Raw genomic sequence first — 23,303 nt, 5'->3', positions numbered from 1 at the left:
CTATACTTGGAATTCTTTCACTGTACATTTTCACTTCACTCCCCCCTTCATGGGATCAAATATCTGTTCAAGTGTCACTTTGGCAGAGAAGCCTTCCCTAACTACCTATTTTAGTTTGGGTTCCCTCAGAAGTAGACCCTGAGACAAGGATTAGAAGAGGTTTATTTGAGTTTAAGTTCAGGTAACACCTGTAGGGGAGAAGGGAGGAGAGAGAGAGGAGGGAACAGATCAATAAAACATGTGCTATCAAACAGTCACCATGCAATCAGCTGGAGTTCAGTCCTGCTGAGGAACTCTGGAAGAGGTGAAAACCACACTTCTGAGTTAGCTTAACATCAGAGGAGGGCATATGTCACTGCTGAGGACTGCTCTCAGGGGTATACATTTTCTAATACTTCTTCCTTGCCCTGCTTGTGGGCCAAGCATTCTTCCATTGCCAGCAAAAAAGAAAAAAATCACCCCGGGGCCAAGTCTCAGGGGTTCACAGGGACTGCCCTTCAGAGTGTCTAGATGAATATTAAGGGGATGCTGGCAAGGAACTGAGCTTATCTGCTACACACCATCCTCTCCAAAACAGTGACCCTACTACTCTTTATCCTCTTACCCCATTTGCTTACTTTCTCACAGAACTTATACCACTTAACATCATATCTGTATGATTATTTGTTATCTGTTTCTCCTACTAGACAGCAAACTCCAGGAGGACAGAGACGCCATATGTATCTCAGTGCCTCATGCAGGGATAAACTCAGTAGATTCTCATATCACTATCACCTTCAGCACATGAAGTTGTGTGAGAAGCGTGGCAGAAGTAAGTTGCAGGAGCAAAGGTAAAATTATACAATGGAGTGCCAGGCAGGTTCCTGATTAATATTTATTAGTGAGCAATGCCATTGTTTTATTTTGTTTTTTTAATGGGTAAAGAGTGAAGAACAGGGCATGACTAGTCATTTCAGTTTCTTAGTCTGATTTTTCTGGATATTCAAGGATTTCATTTTTTAAAAGATTTTATTTATTTACTTTTAGAGAGAGGGGAAGGGAGGGAGAAAGAGAGGGAGAGAAACATCAATGTGTGGTTGCCTCTCACGTGGCTCCCAACAGGGACCTGGCCTACCACCCAGGCATGTGCCCTGACCGGGAATCAAACAGGTGACCCTTTGGTTTGCAGCCTGTGCTCAACCCACTGAGCCACACCAGCCAGGGTAGGATTTCATTCTTTTCATAGTCATGAGAGCTATTACTTTTGCCCTATATACCAAATGGAGAAAACTAGCAATAACAGGAGTTTCCTTATAGGCTGGAAAATGTAATATATCTTAAAAAGGGCAGGCTAGTCTTGGTCTGTTAGAGGGCCAGGCCCTCATCAGGGACTACAGGGAAAGGGATATGAAGGGGACAGGGAAAGAAAGTAGAAGATAGTGATGGAGAAAGCACAGTCTAGCAAAACAGCAGGCAAATGAAGGCCCTAACAATCTTTAAGTTCACAATAACAATAGAAATTCAACTGGGATTTTCATAATTTTTGAGATGTGCCTTTTGGAGTCTATCCCAGCCCAAATCCCTAAACCCATACTTTTTACTAAAAAGGCCCTGATAGACCCAACAGTTCAGTCCCTGAACTGTCTGCTCCATAGAATTCACCCAGGAGGAGTGAATGTCTAGTTTGTTACCCCTGAAAAAAGTTTGCTTGGGCAACCCCAGTAGATAACACTCTGTGTATTTGCAGAAAGCCCTCCCCACGGAGAACACTAATATTTCCGAAATGGGCTTCAGCCAATACCCAATATCTAAAAAGACCTGGAAGGACACAATGGTAAGCTAACACAATGGTGAGAGAGATGGGAATCTAGACACCTTTGTGTATCACTTGTTCCAAGTGGCTTTTGCTCTAGAAAGAACAAACCTTTACCTGGGTGGATAAAGGCAAATAAATGTTGTGCTCACCAAAGCTGTTGGTTTGACAGCCTTTAAAAGAAAGTGAAAAAAAGAATCAGAACATTGGCTGAACTTCATTACCAAGTTGAGCCCATTCCTTTCCTGATCTCTCTCTTTTGCCAAATTGGTCTGGCCTTGGTGTCTCTGATCAGTGATGCTCTGCACTCTGACTCTCAAAGAAAGTTGATATTTAGGTCAGGTCACTGTGAAGGCAAGAGCCCGTGTGGGGTTGGCCAACTTGGTCTGAGGGCACTGAAAAGGCATCTCAGCATAGATTAGCCACAGTTACTCCCTGGAACCCATTCGTTGCCTGAGGTTGAAGGGAAATCCTGTACAGCGTTGTGGCTAACTGGGTGCTTGCAGCTTTCACTGGGTAGGTGACTTACAGACGTGTGCCTCAGAACAAAGACTGCCTGTAGAGTTGTAGAGATGATTTGAAGGTAGAGTTTGGGAAGAAAGAGCAAAGGAAAATAAAAAGCCAGCACTTAGCAGAGAAGCAGGAAAGCAGAGTCCTATTTAGTGTGCCCTCCCGCACAATCTTCATTTCTGTGGATGCTGCGAAGCAACCTGTAATTCAGCCTGACTTCTATGCATCTAGTTTTCAAGGTAAAGCTTTTGTTAACACTGAAAGTAAATTGAGGGGTTGGCTTTAGAAATGCTTTCTGAAGAACAGAAATGTTTGCAGATTATTTCCAAAGCATACCAGGGTATTTTATATATATATATATATATATATATTTATTGATTACGCTATTACAGTTGTCCCATTTCCCCCGACTCCACTCCATCCTGCCCACCTCCTCCCTCCCACATTCCCCCCTATAGTTCATGTCCATGGGTCATACTTATAAGTTCTTTGGCTTCTACATTTCCTACACTATTCTTACCCTCCCCCCTGTCTATTTTCCACCTATCATCTATGCTACTTATTCTCTGTACCTTTCCCCCCCTCTCCCCCTTCCAATCCCCTATTGACACCCCTCCATGTGATCTCCATCTCTATGGTTCTGTTCCTGTTCTAGTTGTTTGCCTAGTTTGCTCTTGTTTTAGGTGTGGTCGTTAATAACTGTGAGTTTGCTGTCATTTTTACTGTTCCTATTTTTGATCTTCTTTTTCTTAGGTAACTCCCTTTAACATTTCATATAATAAGGGCTTGGTGATGATGAGCTTCTTTAACTTGACCTCATCTGAGAAGCACTTTATCTTCCCTTCCATTCTAAATGGTAGCTTTGCTGGATACAGCAATCTTGGATGTAGGTCCTTGCGTTTAATCTTGGGTAATGTAATGATGATGTGCCTTGGTGTGTTCCTCCTTGGGTCCAGCTTCTTTGGGACTCTCTGAGCTTCCTGGACTTCCCGGAAATCTAGTTCCTTCGCCAGATTAGGGAAGTTCTCCTTCATTATTTGTTCAAATAAGTTTTCAATAGTTTGTTCTTCCTCTTCTCCTTCTGGCACCCGTATAATTCGGATATTGGAACGTTTCGAGATGTCCTGGAGGTTCCTAAGCCTCTCCTCATTTTTCCGAGTTCTTGTTTCTTCATTCTTTTCTGGTTGGATGTTTGTTTCTTCCTTCTGGTCCACACCATTGATTTGAGTCCCAGTTTCCTTCGCATCACTATTGGTTCCCTGTACATTTTCCTTTGTTTCTCTTAGCATAGGCTTCATTTTTTCATCTGTTTTTCGAACAGATTCAACCAATTCTGTGAGCATCTTGATAACCAGTGTTTTGAACTGTGCATCCGATAGGTTGGCTATCTCTTCCTCGCTTAGTTGTATTTTTTCTGGAGCTTGAAGTGTTCTGTCATTTGGGCCATTTTTTTGTTTGTTTGTCTTGGCGCTTCTGTTACTTTAAGGGGCGGAGCCTTAGGTGTTCACTGGGGCGGGGTAATGCTGGTCGCTGTGCTGTGACGCTGTATGTGGGGGAGGGGCCGAGAGGGAGCAATGGCGCCCGCTCCACTCTCCTCCGGATTTCAGTCTTTCACTCTGATACCCACAATCAAACTGGGCCCCTCTGGTGCTGGTTCCCCAGTGGGTGGGCTTGTGCACACTCTAGGCCCCTGTGGGTCTCTCCAACGACCTCTCCCGTGAGGCTGGGAGTCTCTCCTGCTGCCGCCCCAACCCCCACGGGCGTTTTCAATCAGAGGTTTGAGGCTTTATTTCCCGGAGCTGGAGCCCTGGGTTGCGCAGCCTGCTTCGCCCCCCGCCGTTTGCCTGGTTTATCTGTGTGCGAATGTGGGCCCCCGGGGTGCTACCCGCTGCTCTACCTGCCCCGTTCTCCGCCACTCTGAGTCCGGCCCTCTCGGTTTATCTGCACAAATGTAGGGTTGTAGGGTCTGCTAGTGCTCGGACTGCCTGCCCTGTTCGTCCCACATTCCGCCAGTCTCAGTCCCGCCATGGCCACGTGAGTCGTCTCCACCCCGGTGCCCGTCTCCGCCCCTCCTACCGGTCTGGATGAATGTTTATTTTGTATTTCCTTGGTGTTGGACATTCGGATATTGGAACGTTTCCCTTGCCGTTCAATTTTCTGTCAGTTCTGGTTGTGCGAGGAGGTGCAGTGTGTCTACCTACGCCGCCATCTTGGTTCATACCAGGGTATTTAACAACATTAAATAACCTTATTTATTCATTCAGCAAGCATTTATTGAGCACCTACTGTGTGCCTGATTCTATGGTTGGTGTTGAGATACATAGAGAAGAAATACTTTGTCCTGAAAATGTAGAGTCTGACAGGGAAATAAGCAACTACAACAATGGCTGGGTAGTACTGTCATATTGACCCTGGCCCCACCAATTCAGAAATGATCATAATATGGGGAAGGATTGAGATAAGAATTGTAATTGTATTTCTAGAAAACACGTATTTTAAGCAAACTAAAAGAGAAAAGATGGAAGCATTGACCATTCCCCTACCTAAAATACAAATGACTTAAAGGACCATAAAAGCATCCATTGGCTGGATGCAGTGAAAATAAAATCCTGCTTTGGTGAGTAGATACGATATCAAAGCATTCCCTTAAGAAGAGCAAGCCTCTGACTGCACTGTGGCTATCTCAGTTGATGGGATGGGACCTACAGGAAGGAAAAGTGAACTGAAAGTACAGAGGTAAACAGTAATACAATAGGAACTATGTCATAGGCCCAGAAGGGGCCAAATGAGTAGCCATGGCAATGATACAGTAACTTAAGTGAATTAGTGTAATGTGAGCTGCTGTAGCAAATAGCCTCCAACATCTCAGTGACTTAATAAAATTCAGATTTATTCCTAACTTGCATAATGTCCAAAATGGGATTTTCTTCATTGGTGACTAGCTCCTCTCCTGGCTGAAGTTCAATGATCTAGGTTCCTTCTATCTTACGAATCTACCATCTTCAGTATATGGCTTCTAAGGTGTAAGAATATGAAGGAGAATGTGTGGAGGTTTTTTATGGGCTGTGCTGGAATTGGTGCATATCACTTCTGCTCACATTCTACTGCTAGACCTAAATACATGGCCACATCCAACTGCAAAGGAAGCTGGGAAATGTCATCCAGCTGTGTACCCAGGAATAAGAGGAAATGCTTTTAATAACCAGCTAGGCCAGACTGCCACGATGAAGTAGAGTAAGAGGTCATCCCACTGGAGGTCAGCCCCATATGGATAGGGACCTTCTGTCTCTCCCTTACCTTGGTACCTCTGATACCTAGTTGAGAATCTCATGCCTTCCTGGTCATTATGTCTCCACTGTCATTTCCTCCATGCTGTGCCTCCCACTACCCTTGCTTTCTCTCACATCCCCCTGGTTTTTTTTTTTTTCATCAGAGTGATTATTACTACCTGATGATATGCTTCCTTATTAATCAGGTTATTTTATAGACTTCTTCCTACCTGTATATAAGCGCTATGAGGCCAAGGATTGTGTGTGTCATGTCCACCACTGTATTCTAGTGCCTAGCACAATGCCTGGCACATGGGAGGTCCTTAATCACTCATTGCTCAATGAATGAATGAATCAACTGGGCCCTGGGGATCTTGAAGGGCTTCATGAAGGAGATACAACTTGAGCTGGGTATTGAGTAGAATTAATTTATCTGGGAGGAAAGAGATCAGGAAAAGAAAGGAAATAGACTAACAGACAGAAAGGGCCATAAAATCCATAGGTTAAACCATTTATGGAGTTTAGCCACATCCACTCAACCCACATGCTTGAGCTTCTATAACATATCAGTGTTCTAGAGAGTACAAAAATACATAAGAAACCCCACCTCTATCCTCAAACAACTTGTCTTGAGCTCTGCTTTGGGGAGCAAATAAGACATTCTCTATTATGTAGCAGGTTCCTCATCCCAGCCACCAGGGCTCTCCACTGAATGATTTCAGTCTTCCTTTCCAGGATGACCATTGTCTTCCCAAATGGACATCGGGTCCTGTGTAGGTTAGAAAGTAGGGTAGCAAGACAGAAAGTAGAGATCAGATGTACTCACTTCAAGTCTTGGTCTAGTATTTATAATCTTTGAGTCATTGGCCAGGTTTCTTAACCTCTCTGCTCATATTCAGTAAATTGGAGATAATCAAATGTGCTTCCTGGGTTTATTGTGGGAACCAAATGACATTACCTCTGTCAAGAGCCTAACCCAGTGCCTGGTTCATACACATGCTAAGTGGTATTGTTTTCCTCCTTGGCGGCCTCTAAGCTGCCTCCCTCTTCACACAACTTCACACAACTCCTGATCTAGCTACAGTGGTTCTTCTGGGAACTGGACTGTGAGACTCTTTCCAACCTTCATATTGGGTTGCCTCATAGGAAATTGCCAGTATTCAAATCTTTCTTACCTCAAGATGGAAGTTTCATATGCTTCTCTTCCAGCATTTTACAGCCTCCCTACTAATCCTATTCATCAACCCTCCCCCCATTTCAAGGTTACCTATTCCCTGTACTCCTTGCCGAACCACACAGCATTTCTCTGAATCTGTGGCACTCTGTGCCTCTCTTAGGGTACACACTTGATCCTACCTGGGATTATCATCTAATCTGTTTTATGTGGCTACCAGGTTAAAAACTCTTGAGGGCACTGATAACATCTCTTTCTTCTTAAAGTACATCTGCATAGTACCTTGAACTTAATGAGAGGTGCCACTGTTTTTTTTCAGACTCAAGTGCAATTAGACAGGGATTCCAGTACACTCAGAGATTTGTTGGTGGATCTCTGAACCATGTTGGCCATGACTGGGGCCCAAAGCCCTTGTTCTATAACGAGACCCTCTAGAGTCAGTTGCCTTTCCTCTCCCTTTTTTTTCCTTTCCTCTCCTTTCACCTCTGCCAGCCTCCTTAGCAAATCAAACTGAGAAGAGAATCTTGACAGATATGCCTTGAGCCTGGGAGGAGGAAATAGGAGGTCATTTATCCATTTTGAAAGATTATTGAGTTTTTGCATCCTCATATGCTTATTTAAGAGCTATAAAGTTGAACCATATGAAATTGACAATGCCTAAATATTTTTCTTTAATTTTTATTTTTTATTTATTTTAGAAAAAGAGGAAGGGAGGGAGAAAGAGGGGGAGAGAAACATCAATGTGAGAGAGAAACACTGATTCGTTGCCTCTTGCACACGCCCCAACCAGGACTGAACCTGCAACCTGGACATATGCCCTGACTGGGAATCAAACCCACAATCTTTCATTTTTCAGGACAATACTCAACCAACTGAGCCTCACTGGTCAGGTCAATTCCCAACTATTTTGATCTATAAAAATATCCAATTCATATGGTTCAACCTAATGTTTGGTATTTGGGCTCATTCACAGTCAATAATAGGTGAAATGGTCTGATCCCTGTGTGTGGTCCACTTAGACAAATTCTTAGCAGAGAGATTCCCCAGAGAGGCTTCTCATAGCTTCTGATGGGTCCATGACCTTCGGTAGATTCTGCCATTGCTTATGGAGTTTCCATCATAGGCTCTGTGTTCAAAAATGGCTTGTTCACTTCCCTTTTCCCTGCAGGTGCCAACATATGTGTTTGATCTCAGGAATAAATGCCAAGACCTCCAAGCTTGAGTTTTCAAGTCTTCTGTAGATCAAAGGCTGTCTTCATCACTACATGGGCTTCTCTATGCTGTTACTCAACAAACCCAGTATAGCTCCTCTGAGGGCCACTGGCTGAGTTTCCAAGAGGCGAGGAGGGAAGGGAAGAAACTCCTAGTTTTCTAAATATTGCAACACATGGGGCAGATGAGCATGCACAGCAAGAAGGCTTGTATGTTTTCCTCAATAAACTGTAAATTAAAAATGCAGAAACTTTAGATGGATTTTAGTTATTTATGAACTAGATCCACCTAAATTGGGCAGCCAGGAGCCTCTCATAGTTACTCATTTTATATACCTAAAGGAATAGACAGGCCTTCAATAATCATTGTATTCAACACCTTCAGTCATTTCATGTGACTTCTAAACAAAGTACTCTTTATCGTCCATTTCTAGTAAATATCCTAAAGACAAAAGGAAGCCAAAAAGAAATCTAAAGCTAAAATCAGTTGTATAATTGTAGTCATTTTGAGACTATTTAAATAAGAAATTGTGTCATTGTCATAAAGAATCAAGATTTTCAACATAAGAGAAAAGAGATCAATTGTAAAATCAAGGAAGTTGAATTCAAACCTGTAATGTTAGATTTGAATTGGAAATACTCTGAACTTATGATTTATCTTAACCTTCTGAAACTTACATATTTTCTAGTTCTGTCTATTGAAGAAGTCTAGAGTCAATGGCAGCCCATCAACAATGACTACCCCTGGCATGTAGAATGTGGTCTCTAAAGCCTGATCCCTTCAAGAGGAGCCAGGGCTTCTTGGAGATAGGGCTGATTTCATGTCTGGGGCAGCTAATGTACAGGATGAACGTAGGACACTTTATCATACCTGAATCTCTGACAGAGGAGAAAACAGACCTCTAGAGACCCAGTGACCTGCTTAATGCCATACAGGAAGCAGGACTCTGGGAATAGCGAGGGTACCTTATCCATACCCCTGCAAAAGTCAGTCTCCCCTCAGCCATGCCTCCAAGCCACAGTCTTCCCAGCTATTGCTCCAACCAGCATCCAGAGCTATCTGATCAGGACTCTTCACTGCCATTTTGGGAGACTCTAATAATAAATTTATTTTTAAGACACTTTGGCATTAGACAACTTTTAAAATTGGCCAGCTGTTGCCCTGGCTGGTTTGGCTCAGTTGGTTGGAGCATCATTGTCCCATAGACCTAAAGGTCACAGTTTCAATTTCCGGTCAGGGCACATACCCAGGTTGCGGGTTCGAGCCCCGGTCAGGGTACATACAAGAACTCAACCAGTCAATGTTTCTCATGTTGACATTCCCCTCTCTCCCCCTCTCCTTTCCTCTCTCTAAAAACAATGAAAAAAAATGTCCACGGGTAAGGATAAAATTAGCTAGCTATACAATCAAGGTATCTGAAATTTGAAATACACATGCTTGTGTGCTGTGAGGGTTACATTCCTAAAACCCCCAAGACAATATTGGTGCCCTGCCTATATTTCCTCATCCTTATCACTTCAGTGCACAGCAGCCAGACTTACATCTCCTAGGACTTGCATTCTTGGCCTGAGGGCTTTCTCGGGTTAGGGAGCCTACTTTTCTTAAATTACCAGGGAAATATTGCTCTGGTGCCTAGGCAGCCCTCAACCAATGACTGAAAGGAAGTGGTAGATAAACATCCCAACTTCCTTGCCTCTAAGGAGTGTGTGTGTTCTGCACTGGCCCCTGATATGATCCAGCCCCACTTATCCACACTGATAACATGCTCTTAAGCATATCTTTTATTGGTTTCCTTCCCTTCCATTTTTTCACTTTCCTGCTCACTCTTTTGGTAGCTTTCTAGCATTACCTCCTAAATAAACTGGTTGGACCTGAACCTTTGTCTCAATTCCTATCTTGGGGAAACCCAAACTCTTATTTTCATTCTCTGAGCCTGTTTTCCATGGGCAGATAGAGAGGGAAACAGCCATTGACCATGGAAAGTGGATCTCCCAAGGTATCACTGCAAACTCAGCTAGACTCAGGCTAACTGAGTCACAAGAGAACACATCTTTTCTGGCTCAGGGTCAGTGTATAGTGCCCTAAGTTTCCTGCAGTCTTATAGCTTAGGCTGTGTGTCTTTTATAGAGAGCACAGAACTCATAATAAATGTCTAGGCTTTGGGGGTGGTAAAGTCAGAAAAGAATTCCATTTGGCCTGCAGGTTCATGTATTTATAGCTTTTTTGGGGGCCCAATAAATGGCATCACTTCTCTTCTACCTACAAACATACTAATTAGCAAGTAATAATTCTAACAAAGTGCAGTGGGGGTGGTATGTGGGACCTTTTGTAAGTATTTTTAAATTTTGTTGTTGCTGATAATCTCTAAGTAAATTTTAAGAGACTCATCTCTACCTAAAGAGATTTATTAACATATGTAACTGGGTGTCACATGCTAATTACTTTACTGCTTCACAAATTAACCAAGACAAGGATCTGTCCAGGAGGACCAAAGAGGCTCCATGCACCATATTGGAAACAGAACCCTTTCCTCTTACAGCCAGTGGCTGTGCACAATTTCTCCTGAATAAAAAGGTGATTTCACATGGTTTTTCTAAGTTGCCCTTCCCACTCCAGCTCTAATTTCTTCCCTAGAATGTCAAAGGCACCCATGTTCATGACATCACATCTGGTTCGAGCGGGAGAGAAGAGACTTAAAATCATATTAATCTTTGTGGGCAGAGTGCCATCTTTCCTCTCAATTTCCATGCCTTCAAGGAACTAAGAGTACCATAGGATGATATTCATGGTCTTCCCTATAACGAACCATGTCTGGTTCTTCTCAAATAATGAAAACATTTGTGACATTCACCCTTTTCTGAATCTTGGAAGCATTTCTTAACTATCCATTTGGTTCTCCTAAAAGATCAAATTTCTTATTTCTAATTAGTATTATCTTGCCTTATATTTTAACATGTTTGTAAACTTTTAAAACTGCCAATGTCTGTTTAAGGGGTATGGGGCTAATGAAGCAAGGATTGAGCCAAGCTCCTATTCCTCTCACTCTGATTTAAGCTTGGTCATAAAAGCCTTGAAAACTGGAATAAATGTGTCATGATTTGGTGATAGGCTGGCTATTTTCAGTCCAAGTTGCTGAAAAGCAAGCACTTTGTCTAAGATCATGATGGCCCCTCTGGTAAAGCTAACTTGAAGGTTGATGTAATTATTGGATTGAGCTATCAAGATAGTTTTTCTAGAGCAAAACAGTTGACTATCACTAATTTATTATTGTTCAATCTAACACCTGCCTTGTAGCCTTGATCTCTCACTCTTTATACTAGTGCTACTCAATATGAGATATGCTGACTGGTGGTGATGTCAGCATCCCCAGAGAACATGTTCTTCATTCCCTGGGGTGACATGCTCCTGAAATCCTAAAATTAAAATGCTGTTTCTTAGAGAACAAGTGAGAAAGTGTGTTTTTAATTTGGAAAAATAGCCTGATAAATGTAATAAGTAGCAAATCACAACAGAGAGAGATGAAAGGTGCAGCATCCAGGCTGAATGTTGGCATGGGAGGAAGAGGTTGCCAAGGGAACTGCATGGACCCAGGGTTGGGAACCTTGACCTTTGTTTTTGCTTCTGCCAAATATCAGCTCTGTGATCTTGGGTCAAATTTTTGAACCTCAGCTTCCTCATCAGTGCATGAGAATGGTGGCCTAAATTGTAGCTGTCAATGTGCTGACTGCTACAAGACAACAAACACATTTTTACATCATAATCCTGCATACACACACATACACATACACATGCACACACATAATAGAAACAGTAGCTTCACAAAACAATACTTACTACATGCAGTGCATTTTGGTATTTTTCTACTCTCTTCTATTTCATTACTTTTAAAACGCTATTTTTGACCTGCTGAATGGATTTCACAATCCACTAATGGGTTATGCCCTGAGGTTTGAAAAAACACAGAACTCTATAATTTCTAAGGTCCCTTCCAGTGGTAGAATCCAATGACTCTTCTAGCCACCCCAAGGAATTTTTTAAGAACAATAGCTGAACTGTAACAGATAGCTACATGCTTACATTCTGGAGGAAGTGTGTAGTGTAGAACATGGCAGCAGAATGACCCAAAATTAAATGAATTATAAACTGCTTCCAAGGAGGATGTATAGTGCTGCACCTCTGACAATGACTCAGAGAATTAGCATCTCCAAGTCATTACACTGAATGCTTCCCAAGTCAATAACATTACAGATTAAGGACATCTGACCTGTCAGAGAGATCACAGGCTCTCTGGTAGTGGGCAGCCATCTTTTCAGTTTCCATATGATAAGACACCCCTCCTTCCCATCAGAAAGTGATCTGTACCCTCTGGTGCTGGTTCCTGAGTAAGTGGGCCTGTACACACTCTAGGCCCCTGTGGGTCTCTCCAACAACCTCTCCTGTGAGGCTGGGAGTCTCTCGTGCTGCCGCCCCAACCCCCACGGGCGTTTTCAATCAGAGGTTTGAGGCTTTATTCCCCCCCCCCCCCCCCCCCCCCCCCGTGCTGGAGCCCTGGGTTGCGCGGTCTGCTTTGCTCCTCGCCGTTCGTCCGGTTTATCTGTGGGCGAATGTGGTGCCGCTGGGTGCTACCCGCTGCTCTGCCTGCCCCGCTCTCCGCCACTCTGAGTCTGGCCCTCTGGGTTTATCTGTGCAAATGTGGGGCCGCAGGGCCTGCTAGTGCTCGGACTGCCTGCGACACCTTGAAATGTTCCAACATCTGAATTATAGGGGTGCCAGAAGGAGAAGAGGAAGAACAAAAAATTGAAAACTTATTTGAACAAATAATGAAGGAGAACTTCCCTAATCTGGCAAAGGAAATAGACTTCCGGGAAGTCCAGGAAGCTCAGAGAGTCCCAAAGAAGCTGGACCCAAGGAGGAACACACCAAGGCACATCATCATTACATTACCCAAGATTAAACGCAAGGACCTACATCCAAGATTGCTGTATCCAGCAAAGCTACCATTTAGAATGGAAGGGAAGATAAAGTGCTTCTCAGATGAGGTCAAGTTAAAGAAGCTCATCATCACCAAGCCCTTATTATATGAAATGTTAAAGGGACTTATCTAAGAAAAAGAAGATCAAAAATAGGAACAGTAAAAAGGACAGCAAACTCACAGTTATTAAGAACCACACCTATAATAAAAACAAAAGCAAACTAAGCAAACAACTAGAACAGGAACAGAACCACAGAAATGGAGATCACATGGAGGGTTATCAATAGGGGAGTGGGAGGGGGAGAGAGGGAGGAAAGGTACAAAGAATAAGTAGCATAAATGATAGGTGGAAAATAGACAGGGGGAGGGTAAGAATAGTGTAGGAAATGTAGAAGCCAAAGAACTTATATGTATGACCCATGGACATGAACTATAGTGGGGGAATGTGGGAGGAAGGGGTGTGCAGGATGGAGTGGAGTGAAGGGGGAGAAATGGGGCAACTGTAAGAGCATAATCAATAAATATATTAAAAAGAAAAAGAAAAAGAAAAAAAGAAAGTGATCTGTAGTGGCCTCATCTTTGTTTACATGTCACTCACCAAGAAGACAGGAGAATAAAGAAAAGAGAAACTTGGAGAGTTTCAGACTTTCGAACTTAGACCCCAATCCTGGTATCTTGGTCTTCTTTTGTTTCCAGTCCAGGAAAGGAAACTAACATTTGGTAAGCAGTGACATGACAAGGACTTTATCGTTACATTGGATTCTCAGAATTGTTCTATAAAGGCTCTAAGATTCCCACTTTACAGAGGAGGGTACAGGGGCACATTCTGGATCCACTGCTGCTGTGATGAATCCCCAGTTTTCCATCCCAGAGCCCAGGGTCATTCCCCAAGATCACCCTGCCATACTTTGAATACAGAGTCCTTCAGGGTAGATGATGCAACCTCACTTAATTTTGGTGACTAGTAGAAAGCAGAAGCATAAACAGAGCAGGACAGAATTCAGAGAGCAGGAGGTCCAAATCCTCATTTCTAAAGATGGGGAACTTGAATCCTAGGAAGGTTTGGTGACAAGCACAAGGGCACAGAACTGCAAGTAGAACCCAGGCTTCTAGTGGCCTTTCCACAGGATGTCGGACATTAAAACAACAATAGTAACAGTAATAATTAAACAGTATTCTGGTATGATGCACCATTTTGTTTTAGAATATGGGGGAATGTTTCTATGGGAATATTGTTCTAGATCTTTATAGTATATAAATAAATACACAGACATGTTCTATTCTGTGGGTGCTGGAATGTTTTAGGACACTGAAACTTGTCATGAAGCCTAAATTTTTCTGATGCTGAGGGGATCATGTTGGATGCTATGTCTATAGTGGAGAACAAGTCTGAATTATTGTGGTTCTATAGAATAGGAAGCCCAATAGGGACAGACTGTGGGAACCTGACTCTGGTGTTGGGCTGCTCCACAGGTGGCAGAGTTTTGGTGCTGTCTACCCTGTTCCTTCCTCCACGCTGCCAAGCAGAGTGGGCAAGGGGCTGGTTGCCAATGAAGGAAGAGAGGTGGGAATGAATGGTTTCACTTGGAGAAATCCTCTCCCTAGTTCCCTAACAGATCTGAGAACTCAGGCAGCAGCAACAGAGACCCTGAGTAGGGTCTATTTTCATTTTGCTTACCAAGCTGATGACTGCTGAGGTTTGGCTTATGCGTAGCAGGGATCCATGGACCAAATCTGCGACATGTCTGTGACACTGACTATTTCAGATGCTCATTAATATATTAACGTGCTAACGCACTCCTTGCTGCTTTCTGTCACAGGGCATTAGAGTGGATGGTTTGTGGAGAAATGTGTTCCTGGCAAGACAGCTGTGTTATGGGGGTGGGTGTGATGGGTGGAAGGGCAGGAAGGTTTACAAGGTGTATGTGGGTAGTTAATCCTGTAAGTACTCTAAGAACATTTTTAAAAAATCTCTTCCCTCCCTCAAAGGGGTAGAAATTCCATTTCTGAGTAACTTTGCATATTCTTCTGAATTGTTCACCACATGTAGCATTCAAACTTTGATTTCAGCTGTCATCTTCCCCCTTTGAAAGTCTTGAGAGTCTGGGAGAAGGAAAAAGGAATAGTATGGGGAGAGAGCCAGTGGCAGGAGTGGAGACTTGAGGTAAAGAGGCTTTCTAGGAAGAAAGACCAAGAATAAGCATTTTGTACTTCTCCCGAGGTTAATAAAGCTTTAAGGGAGTGAGAGGCTCACAAAGCCAGGGAAAGCAGTGTTGAACAAGTAGCAATCCTAGCAGGGTAGGAGGAGACTGAAGACTGGAGAGGCTATGGGCAAGATTATATGTGCCTCTGATTTTTACCCCTTCCCAACAGTTCCTAAGCTCAAGTCTCCTCCTGGCCTTTCCAAGACAGTGGGAGCCATTAGTTTTCCTCAACTTCCAAGTCAGCTCATTTCAGATGAATCCAGTGACCATATCCATACTTTCAATACATTACTCTGAATCAAGGTCTAGGCAATTCCATTATCCCCAGAGTTTGACAGGGGAATGAATTAAGTTCAGTCTATAAAGACTTCACTGCTCTGTGGACATTTCCTACAATGGCATTTTCTTCCAGCAATTTGGTGCTTGTAGTGCTGTTCGTATTTCTATAATATGACAAATGTGCTGGACACTTTCTGAGAGATTCACTCAGTTCTTGGGTACAACTAATTCTATGGATGACACAGAAAGTAACAGTTCTGAGTCCTTTACTTTGATTTTGAGAAGCACTAAATACTTTTATGTGGCAGACAACCCTCTCCTCCTCACTTTCCGATCAGTCTTAGCTTAGACAAATTTATTTCAATATTGGTTTTAGAAAGAGAAGCAGCTTGGAAGCCAGAGATGGTTTCTAATCCCAGATCTTCCACTTACCAGATGTGTGACTTTGGAGATTTACTTACTTTCTCTGAGTTTTGGTTTCCTTATTTGCAAAATGGGAGCAATATTGTAATCTTTGGGTTATGTGACCATGTCACGAATATAATGTACCTGGCTTACACCTTGGCATATGGCTGGAGCTCTCTGCAAGAGCCTACAGCCTTGGACAGGAGAAATGATACATCCACATAAACCTTTTTCCTGCTGTAGGGGATGAAAATGAGACACATAGCTCTATTTCACACTGTAACCCATGCCATTATCTGTCCCTTCCTTGGGGAGTAGTAACAAAGGGAGGAGAGAACAAGTACTAGGTAAAGCAAGCAACTGGCTCTAGGAAAGTAGATAAAATAGTGGGAAGGTGTGTTAGTTTTCTGTTGTCATGAAAAATTACCACAGACTGAGCAGCTTAAAACAACACTCATTTATGATCTCACAATATCTGAGGGTCAGGATTCTGGGCACAGGTTAACTGGGTCTACTGCTCAGGATCCCACTGGGCCGCAATCAACATTTTGGCTGGGGCTCATTTATTATCTGAGGCCTGGGGATCTCTTTCAAGTTGATTGTTGCTAGAATTCAGATCCTTGAGGTTATAGGACTGAGATTTTCAGCTCCCAGAGGCTACCCACCATTACTTGCCTTCATGTGACCTTCTCTATGTTGTTTGTTCTTCAAAGCCAGCATTAGTGTCTCTTCTGCTTCTTGTCTTCTTTTAAGGACTCACATGATTAGGTCAGATATACTGAGGATAATTATCTTCCTTTTAATTAACTCAAAGTCAGCTGAATGGGGATCTTAAAATCCCTTTTGCCTGGTAGTACAACAATTCACAGGTTTCACCTACACTCAAGGGGAGGGAACTATACAGGATATGTACATGAGAGGGCAGGAATCTTGGTGGCTATCCTGGAATTCTGCCCACCACAGAGGGATGGATCCCTGGATGTATCCAAATAATCAGAGGAGAAACCTTCTTGCTTCGCTTTGTATCATATTCATGAAAACAAACATTACTGGGAGTACTAAGCGTGCTATATTTCATGGCTTAGCCATGGTGAAATTGTTAAAAACGGAAGGAAAGGGGCAAAGGTGAACCTGAAGGTATGGGACAGCCTTGCAATGACAGTGGTGCAGTGAGCTAATGAATGAGTGTATTCAACTTTTGCTGGACTGTTACTTAGAAAAAGAGAGATTTTTTAAAGAAGGAAAATGGGATAGTTTTCCTTGGAAGAGCTCCATTAGTGCCTATCTGTCTGCCTCTGGTAGACACATAATAGTAGTTAATGCTTTATAACCAAAGTACAAAACTGAAAGCAAAGTCATTACAGAGTTTACCTTCCCTTCCCTGTCTAAGAGATAAACACTATTGTGGCAAATGATGAGTGAAATATGCACCTGTTAATGTGTGGTAGAAATCCATTATAGCTTCTCAGCAGATAAAGAAAAGACTTGAGATAGGGAAGAGGTGAGGATTCCTAGCCCTTCATGAAGGCTGTCATTGCAAGAGCTGGTTCTTCCCAGGAACCATGACTTGGCTGCCCATGCTGGAACTGATGCATTAGTCTTTGTGTCTGTAAATCCACAGTCCTGAGTCACAGGCCAATTAGCAGCCCAGAGACTCAGAGCTGGGTTGTGCAATAGGCACAGTAAGAATGTGTTTAGGGTATCGAAAAATGCTTTTTTTCAAATAATCTGATATTTAATAAGGAGAAAAGAGAACTTGGCTGAACTTCTTTACATTTATTTTATGATATGCTAATTTATCTTTTACTTTGGGATTGTCTGATGTGGAAAGGTGGAGGTGGACAAGTGGGGACTGTATAATCTCTTCAGTGTTTCTGGCCTTTAGAGTCTAGAGGACTTAAGCAATCCCCAGGGGATTGTATAATACCATAACAGGAGGAATCTGCCAGAGGTCACATCTACCATCCTATAGCTTCCAGGTAGAATCACACCTAAACCATTTCACAGAGAACCAGAGAATGTACATTCCATGCAGGCAAGGATTCTTGTGTTATTTTGTTCTGTGCTATATCCCAGCACCTAGTACTTTGCCTGGGACATTATAACTATTTAGAAAATGTTCCATGGGTGGATGGATGTTTCCGTTTTCAGCAGTTTCTTCCCTTTCCCCATGTAGCCCATCTCCCTTCACTTCTGGAAGATCCCAAGGCATCATCAGGTAACATTTTGTGTATCTCAAATTTGTCCGATGATAAAAAATAATCTAGGGGCACTTCTCAAATATACAGATTACTAGGCCTCTCTGTTGGAAACTTTGGTTTAGGAAGTCTAGGTTGGAACCCAGGAATCTGTGTTTTTGACAAACACTTCTGATGAACTGATGAGTTTCCTCTTCAGATCAATATTGAGATAAATAGCAGGAGCTCAGCTCTTCCCCACACAAAGATTGAAGAGCCACAGCCACTTGACCCAGTTTCTGAGGGGCTATCAAAAGTTAACACTCTGAGCTTCTGTTCAGTGGTGCTCAGGGAACGAGAGGCTGTAACAGTTTTTCTGGTCTACTCCCAAGCCACCTGGGCCCAACTCCGGATGCTGGCTCCTGCCTTCCTGAAGGAGTGAGCCTAAGGAAGCACTCAGAAGCTACTCTTCTTCTGGGACTGACCACTGAACCTCTTGCCTCATCTTTCCACCACACAAGCCTTCTGTTCTGTCCCTTATCCCAGCCATCACTAGCACATGAGTTTACAGCCACCTGTATTGGGTTTGGTAATGACCTTTGCCCTGTTGGGTGGCAGTTGACCTCTGCATCCAGGGAGAGGCTGACTTTTTAGCTAATGATGGTCATTGAATCCATGTGTTCCTCTGAGGGTAGCTAACTAAAGCCTCTGTCTTCAGCACATCCCCATATTTTATACTTGAGAGAAGGAAAGCTCTGATCCAGATATGGCCTGCCCTTTCTATCCCCAGGCCTCCCATACTCATCTGAGGCCAAGAAGAGGGTGGCTTCTCCCTCAGCAATTCCTCCTAGGTTTACTTATCCCCCAGACGCAATGACTCCTGACTGGTTCCCCAAGCACTTATAGTTTCCAAAGAAAGGGCTGATGTTATAGAAAGAAAACTCAAGAAAGAAAAGTTGATGCCTTTATTCTTGGCCCCATAGAAATCTTCCCTAAATGTACTATCCCCTACACAGGAAGATAATCCTGAGATCACTAACCTTTGGGTTTGAATTATTCTTGGAGATTAAACACCAAGAAAGGATAAATCTAGGTGAAACAGAGTAATGTGCTCTGTAGGTGAAGGTTAGGGAATATAACAGACTATTTATGATTATGACTGTCTAACACAATAGCCACCTATGGCTATTTAAACTTAAATTAATTGGTTAAATTTAAAAAATAAAAAATTAAAAGTCTTTAATAGCCAATGTGGCTAGAGGTTACCACATTGGATAGCACAGTTATAGATAATTTCTTCATCACAAAAATTTCTGTTGGACAACACTGTTTCAGAGAAATGGTGTTGCCCCTTTGACTCTGTCCATGTGGTGTTTCTTTAGCACCTTTGCAAATATGTCTTTGTTTCTATTGGTGCTCCTTTGGGTATGATGCATTATTCTACAAAAACACACACTATTGATGATTGCATTAGAAAACGAAAGCAAAACCAAAAAGAACTGCCATAAATACAGTACTCAGTGAGGTAGGGGTGGGGAATTCATTATCAAAAGGCTGCATTTGTCCCAGTTTTCTTTCTTCTTTTCCCCCTCTGCGAAAGTATTCTTCCTTCTTTTTCATTTACCTTTTGTTCTATCTGTAGAGTATCTTGTCCTAGGTATGGCTTCTCAGACAAAGTCAAATGGTAGACTAGACCTCAAAAAGAAAAGGAGCAGAGAGAAACTAAAGCCTGTTTGGGGTACAGGAATACACAGTTGGGCAGAATGTCTCCAAATCACACGCTGGGAAAAAGAGGAAAAGAAGCAGAAAGAGTCAGTGAGACTGGGAGGAGCCAGTGAGCCCAAGACGGGGTCTGGTCTGTATAGTAGGTCTGGAGGATAAGGCAGAATGGGCCAGTGCTCACCATTTCTGAGGCTGGCAGGTTGCCTAGGTGCTTAGGAGTTCCTCTGTGCAATAATTTCCTCATCAGAATCCTCTTGCTTAGGAACAGCTCCTTCCATAAGAATGTCTTTGACTCATGGGCGATCTCCATCTGAGGCTCAGTGTGTGCATGAAAAAGACATAGTAGGTAAATTTTTGTGCTTTGGGGAAGGAGGCCTCTGTCCCTGATCTCTTGGATGAGTTGCAAGTTCTGTGCTCCTCTGCTCACCAGCACCTCTGTGGTTTCCCTCCCTTAACACCCATCACCCATGAAATGGGATCTTTAATGTTTGTGTTCTCCTGTGGATGAAACTAGGGAAACGGAGTAATGCTTTGAAACATGGCAGGCAATGGGGTTAGCAGGTGGAAGGCAGGATAAGGTAAAATAGTGAAGGTCATGGGCCAAGGGTCACAGGAGACAGAAAGCAGGGCCAGCAAAAAGCAAAGTTCAGGTGAGCATCAGGAGCAGGTGTGTAGAACTATATTTCTGAGGCCCTGTGGCCAGAAGACAGGAGCTGGGACAACCTTTTAGACTCATCCTTGAGGCTTTTCTCTGCTTTCTTGGAAGGCAGGACCCACCCCCTACCCCCAAGCATGGCTGGCCAGGGGCTTGTCCAGGTTGATGAACGGCTGACAGAGTAGAAAATGAAGGTGTGGATAAGTTAGCTGGTTGATGTCCTGGGGTTTCCCATTCCCTGGGTTGTAGCAAAGTTGTCCCTGTCTCTGCTCTAAACTTCAAACCTTTCTTTAGCCTTGAGTGAGTTCCCAATATAAATGCAGCAGTCTGGAATTGCACTCCACCCAGACCCCACACTTATCTCCCTCCCCAGCCTGGAGTCTGCCAAATACACAGTTTAAAGCTACTCAAGTATAATGCCCTGTTTCTCTGTGTTACAGCCGTCTCCAACCTGGACATCGAGAGTAAGCTGAGCGTGTACTACCGTGCACCGTGGCACCAGCAGAGAAACATCTTCCTCCCCACCACAAGGCCACCCTGTGTGGAGGAGCTGCACCGCCACGCCCGGCAGAGCCTGCAAGCCCTGCGCAGAGGTGACTGATCCCAGGCTTTTCGGGGAGGGAACTCAAAGCATGTCCCATCCAGGTCCAGGAGTTGTTCTCTGTTCCACTAATCCCAACACCTCCTCTTGTTATAGCAAGTACTTAGAAACACTCCTTTTTCTACCCTGGAATGAATTAGTGGATATTATAACCTACTTATACACCCTATACACATACAGTCTAAATATGAAAATAAAGAGAATTTTAAAAGAAAAATATTAATATTTGCAATATGCAAATGACTAGGCATGACTGCACTAGAAGACATAATGAAGCAGTCAGATGTTTGCACCTATCAAAGTAGGTTTGAATTAAGTAAAGACACTCAGAAGCTATTCTGAATAAAAAGTATAAGGAAACAAAGGGGTTGAGGGGCAGGAGGACACCACAAAAACTGATGCATTAACAGTACTTTAAACATGAGCAAAAAGAAAAAAAAAGCCAACCACCCTTGGATTACAATTAACAAGGAATTAGGTTTGATTCAGAAATAAGTGCTAGACTCTCCCCTTATAAGAAATTCTTGTGGGATATTTGTGGGACCTGAGGTGCTATTTCATTGTTCAGGACTGTTCTGTGTGTTCATTGTAGGATAGCTGCCATCCTTGGTTGGCTCCCTCCCAATCATCAAACCTCTACCAGAGGGCTCTTTTGCTCCTGTTGAGAACCAGTGATCTGGTCCATTCTACAGTGGAGCATGTAGAGGCCTAGAAATGTCAGGAAACTTGCTCAGGCTCACACATAGCAGGTTAAGTACAGTGCTAGGACCCAGACATGGGCCTCCAGACCCTCAGCCAGAGCTCTTTTCCTCTTTACCATACACTGTGCTCTAGGGAAATAACTAAATATTTCTACTTCTGTTTCTCTCACAATCCTGAGAGTGCCAGAGATAGGCACATAGCAGCCAAGGAAGAAGAGACAGCCCTTTCTTACACTGGTTAATTTTCAGTGCCTTAAAACCATAGTAATTAGGACAAGGAGATTAAAAACTGGCATCATCCTCTTAGATCACCCTAAATTGGATGTCAGAAGTTGGCAGGCCAGCTTTTTTGACCTTTAGATTTTTGCTATGGAGACAGATAATGTCTATACCTTCAATGTCTTTGTTCCAAATTCCCTATGCTGCTTTAAAAAATTGTATTTTGTAAAATTATTAAAATTCAAATAAAATAATTTAATGTCACTGTCAAGATGGGGAAATAAAATGGCAGATGTTGTTTTTAGGTTATAATTTCACATGTGTATGACTTTGCCTTTTCCCCAATCCCTAGTCTTTTTCCCCTTTAATAAAAGAGCTAATGTACTGATATCCCTAACACAATTGTTGCTAAAAATTCTCCTTGGTTATTAGTGCAGATACTGTGACACTTATAATGAAAAGTGATGATCAGTATCCTCTAGAAGTATCTCTGGCATTCTTCTTATTATTTTTAAATATATTTATTGATTATGCTATCACAGTTGTCCCATTTCCCGCCCCACTCCACTCCACTCCATCCTGCCCACCCCCTCCCTCCCACATTCCCCCCCTACAGTTCATGTCCATGGGTCATACTTATAAGTTCTTTGGCTTCTACATTTCCTACACTATTTTTACCCTCCCCCTGTCTATTTTCCACCTATATCATCTATGCTACTTATTCTCTGTACCTTTCCCCCCCTCTCCCTCTCCCACTCCCCTATTGACAACCCTCCATGTTATCTCCATCTCTGTGGTTCTCTTCCTGTTCTAGTTGGTTGCGTAGTTTGCTCTTGTTTTTGTTTTAGGTGTGGTCGTTAATAACTGTGAGTTTCCTGTCCTTTTTACTGTTCCTATTTTTTATCTTCTTTTTCTTAGATAACTCCCTTTAACATTTCATATAATAAGGGCTTGGTGATGATGAACTTCTTTAACTTGACCTTATCTTCCCTTCCATTCTAAATGATAGCTTTGCTGGATACAGTAATCTTGGATGTAGGTCCTTGCCTTTCATGACTTGGAATACTTCTTGCCAGCCTCTTCTTGCCTGTAAGGTCTCTTTGGAGAAATCAGATGACAGTCTTATGGGAACCCCTTTGTAGGTAACTGTGTCCTTTTCTCTTGCTGCCTGTAAGATTCTCTCCTTCTGATTCATCTTGGATAATGTAATGATGATGTGCCTTGGTGTGTTCCTCCTTGGGTCCAGCTTCTTTGGGACTCTCTGAGCTTCTTGGACTTCCTGGAAGTCTATTTCCTTTGCCAGATTAGGGAAGTTCTCCTTCATTATTTGTTCAAATATGTTTTCAATTTTTTGTTCTTCCTCTTCTCCTTCTGGCACCCCTATAATTCGGATGTTGGAACGTTTCAAGAT

At 42.9% G+C, this 23,303-nt stretch overlaps 1 protein-coding gene across 4 annotated transcripts in view; it reads left to right on the top strand.

Moving 5' to 3' along the window:
- Positions 1 to 23,303, top strand: part of NHS (NHS actin remodeling regulator) — a 393,921-nt gene that overhangs the window by 310,139 nt on the left and 60,479 nt on the right. For all 4 annotated transcript variants that reach the window (XM_053917252.1, XM_053917251.1, XM_053917253.1 and 1 more), the window contains exon 2: positions 20,812 to 20,964. In XM_053917252.1, the coding sequence (XP_053773227.1) occupies positions 20,812 to 20,964 (153 nt within the window). The remainder of the gene's footprint in view (positions 1 to 20,811; positions 20,965 to 23,303) is intronic.

The sequence above is a fragment of the Desmodus rotundus genome, chromosome X (assembly GCF_022682495.2).
Source record: "Desmodus rotundus isolate HL8 chromosome X, HLdesRot8A.1, whole genome shotgun sequence".
Classification (NCBI taxonomy): Eukaryota; Metazoa; Chordata; class Mammalia; order Chiroptera; family Phyllostomidae; genus Desmodus; species Desmodus rotundus.
This window is presented reverse-complemented; position numbering and strand designations above follow the sequence as displayed.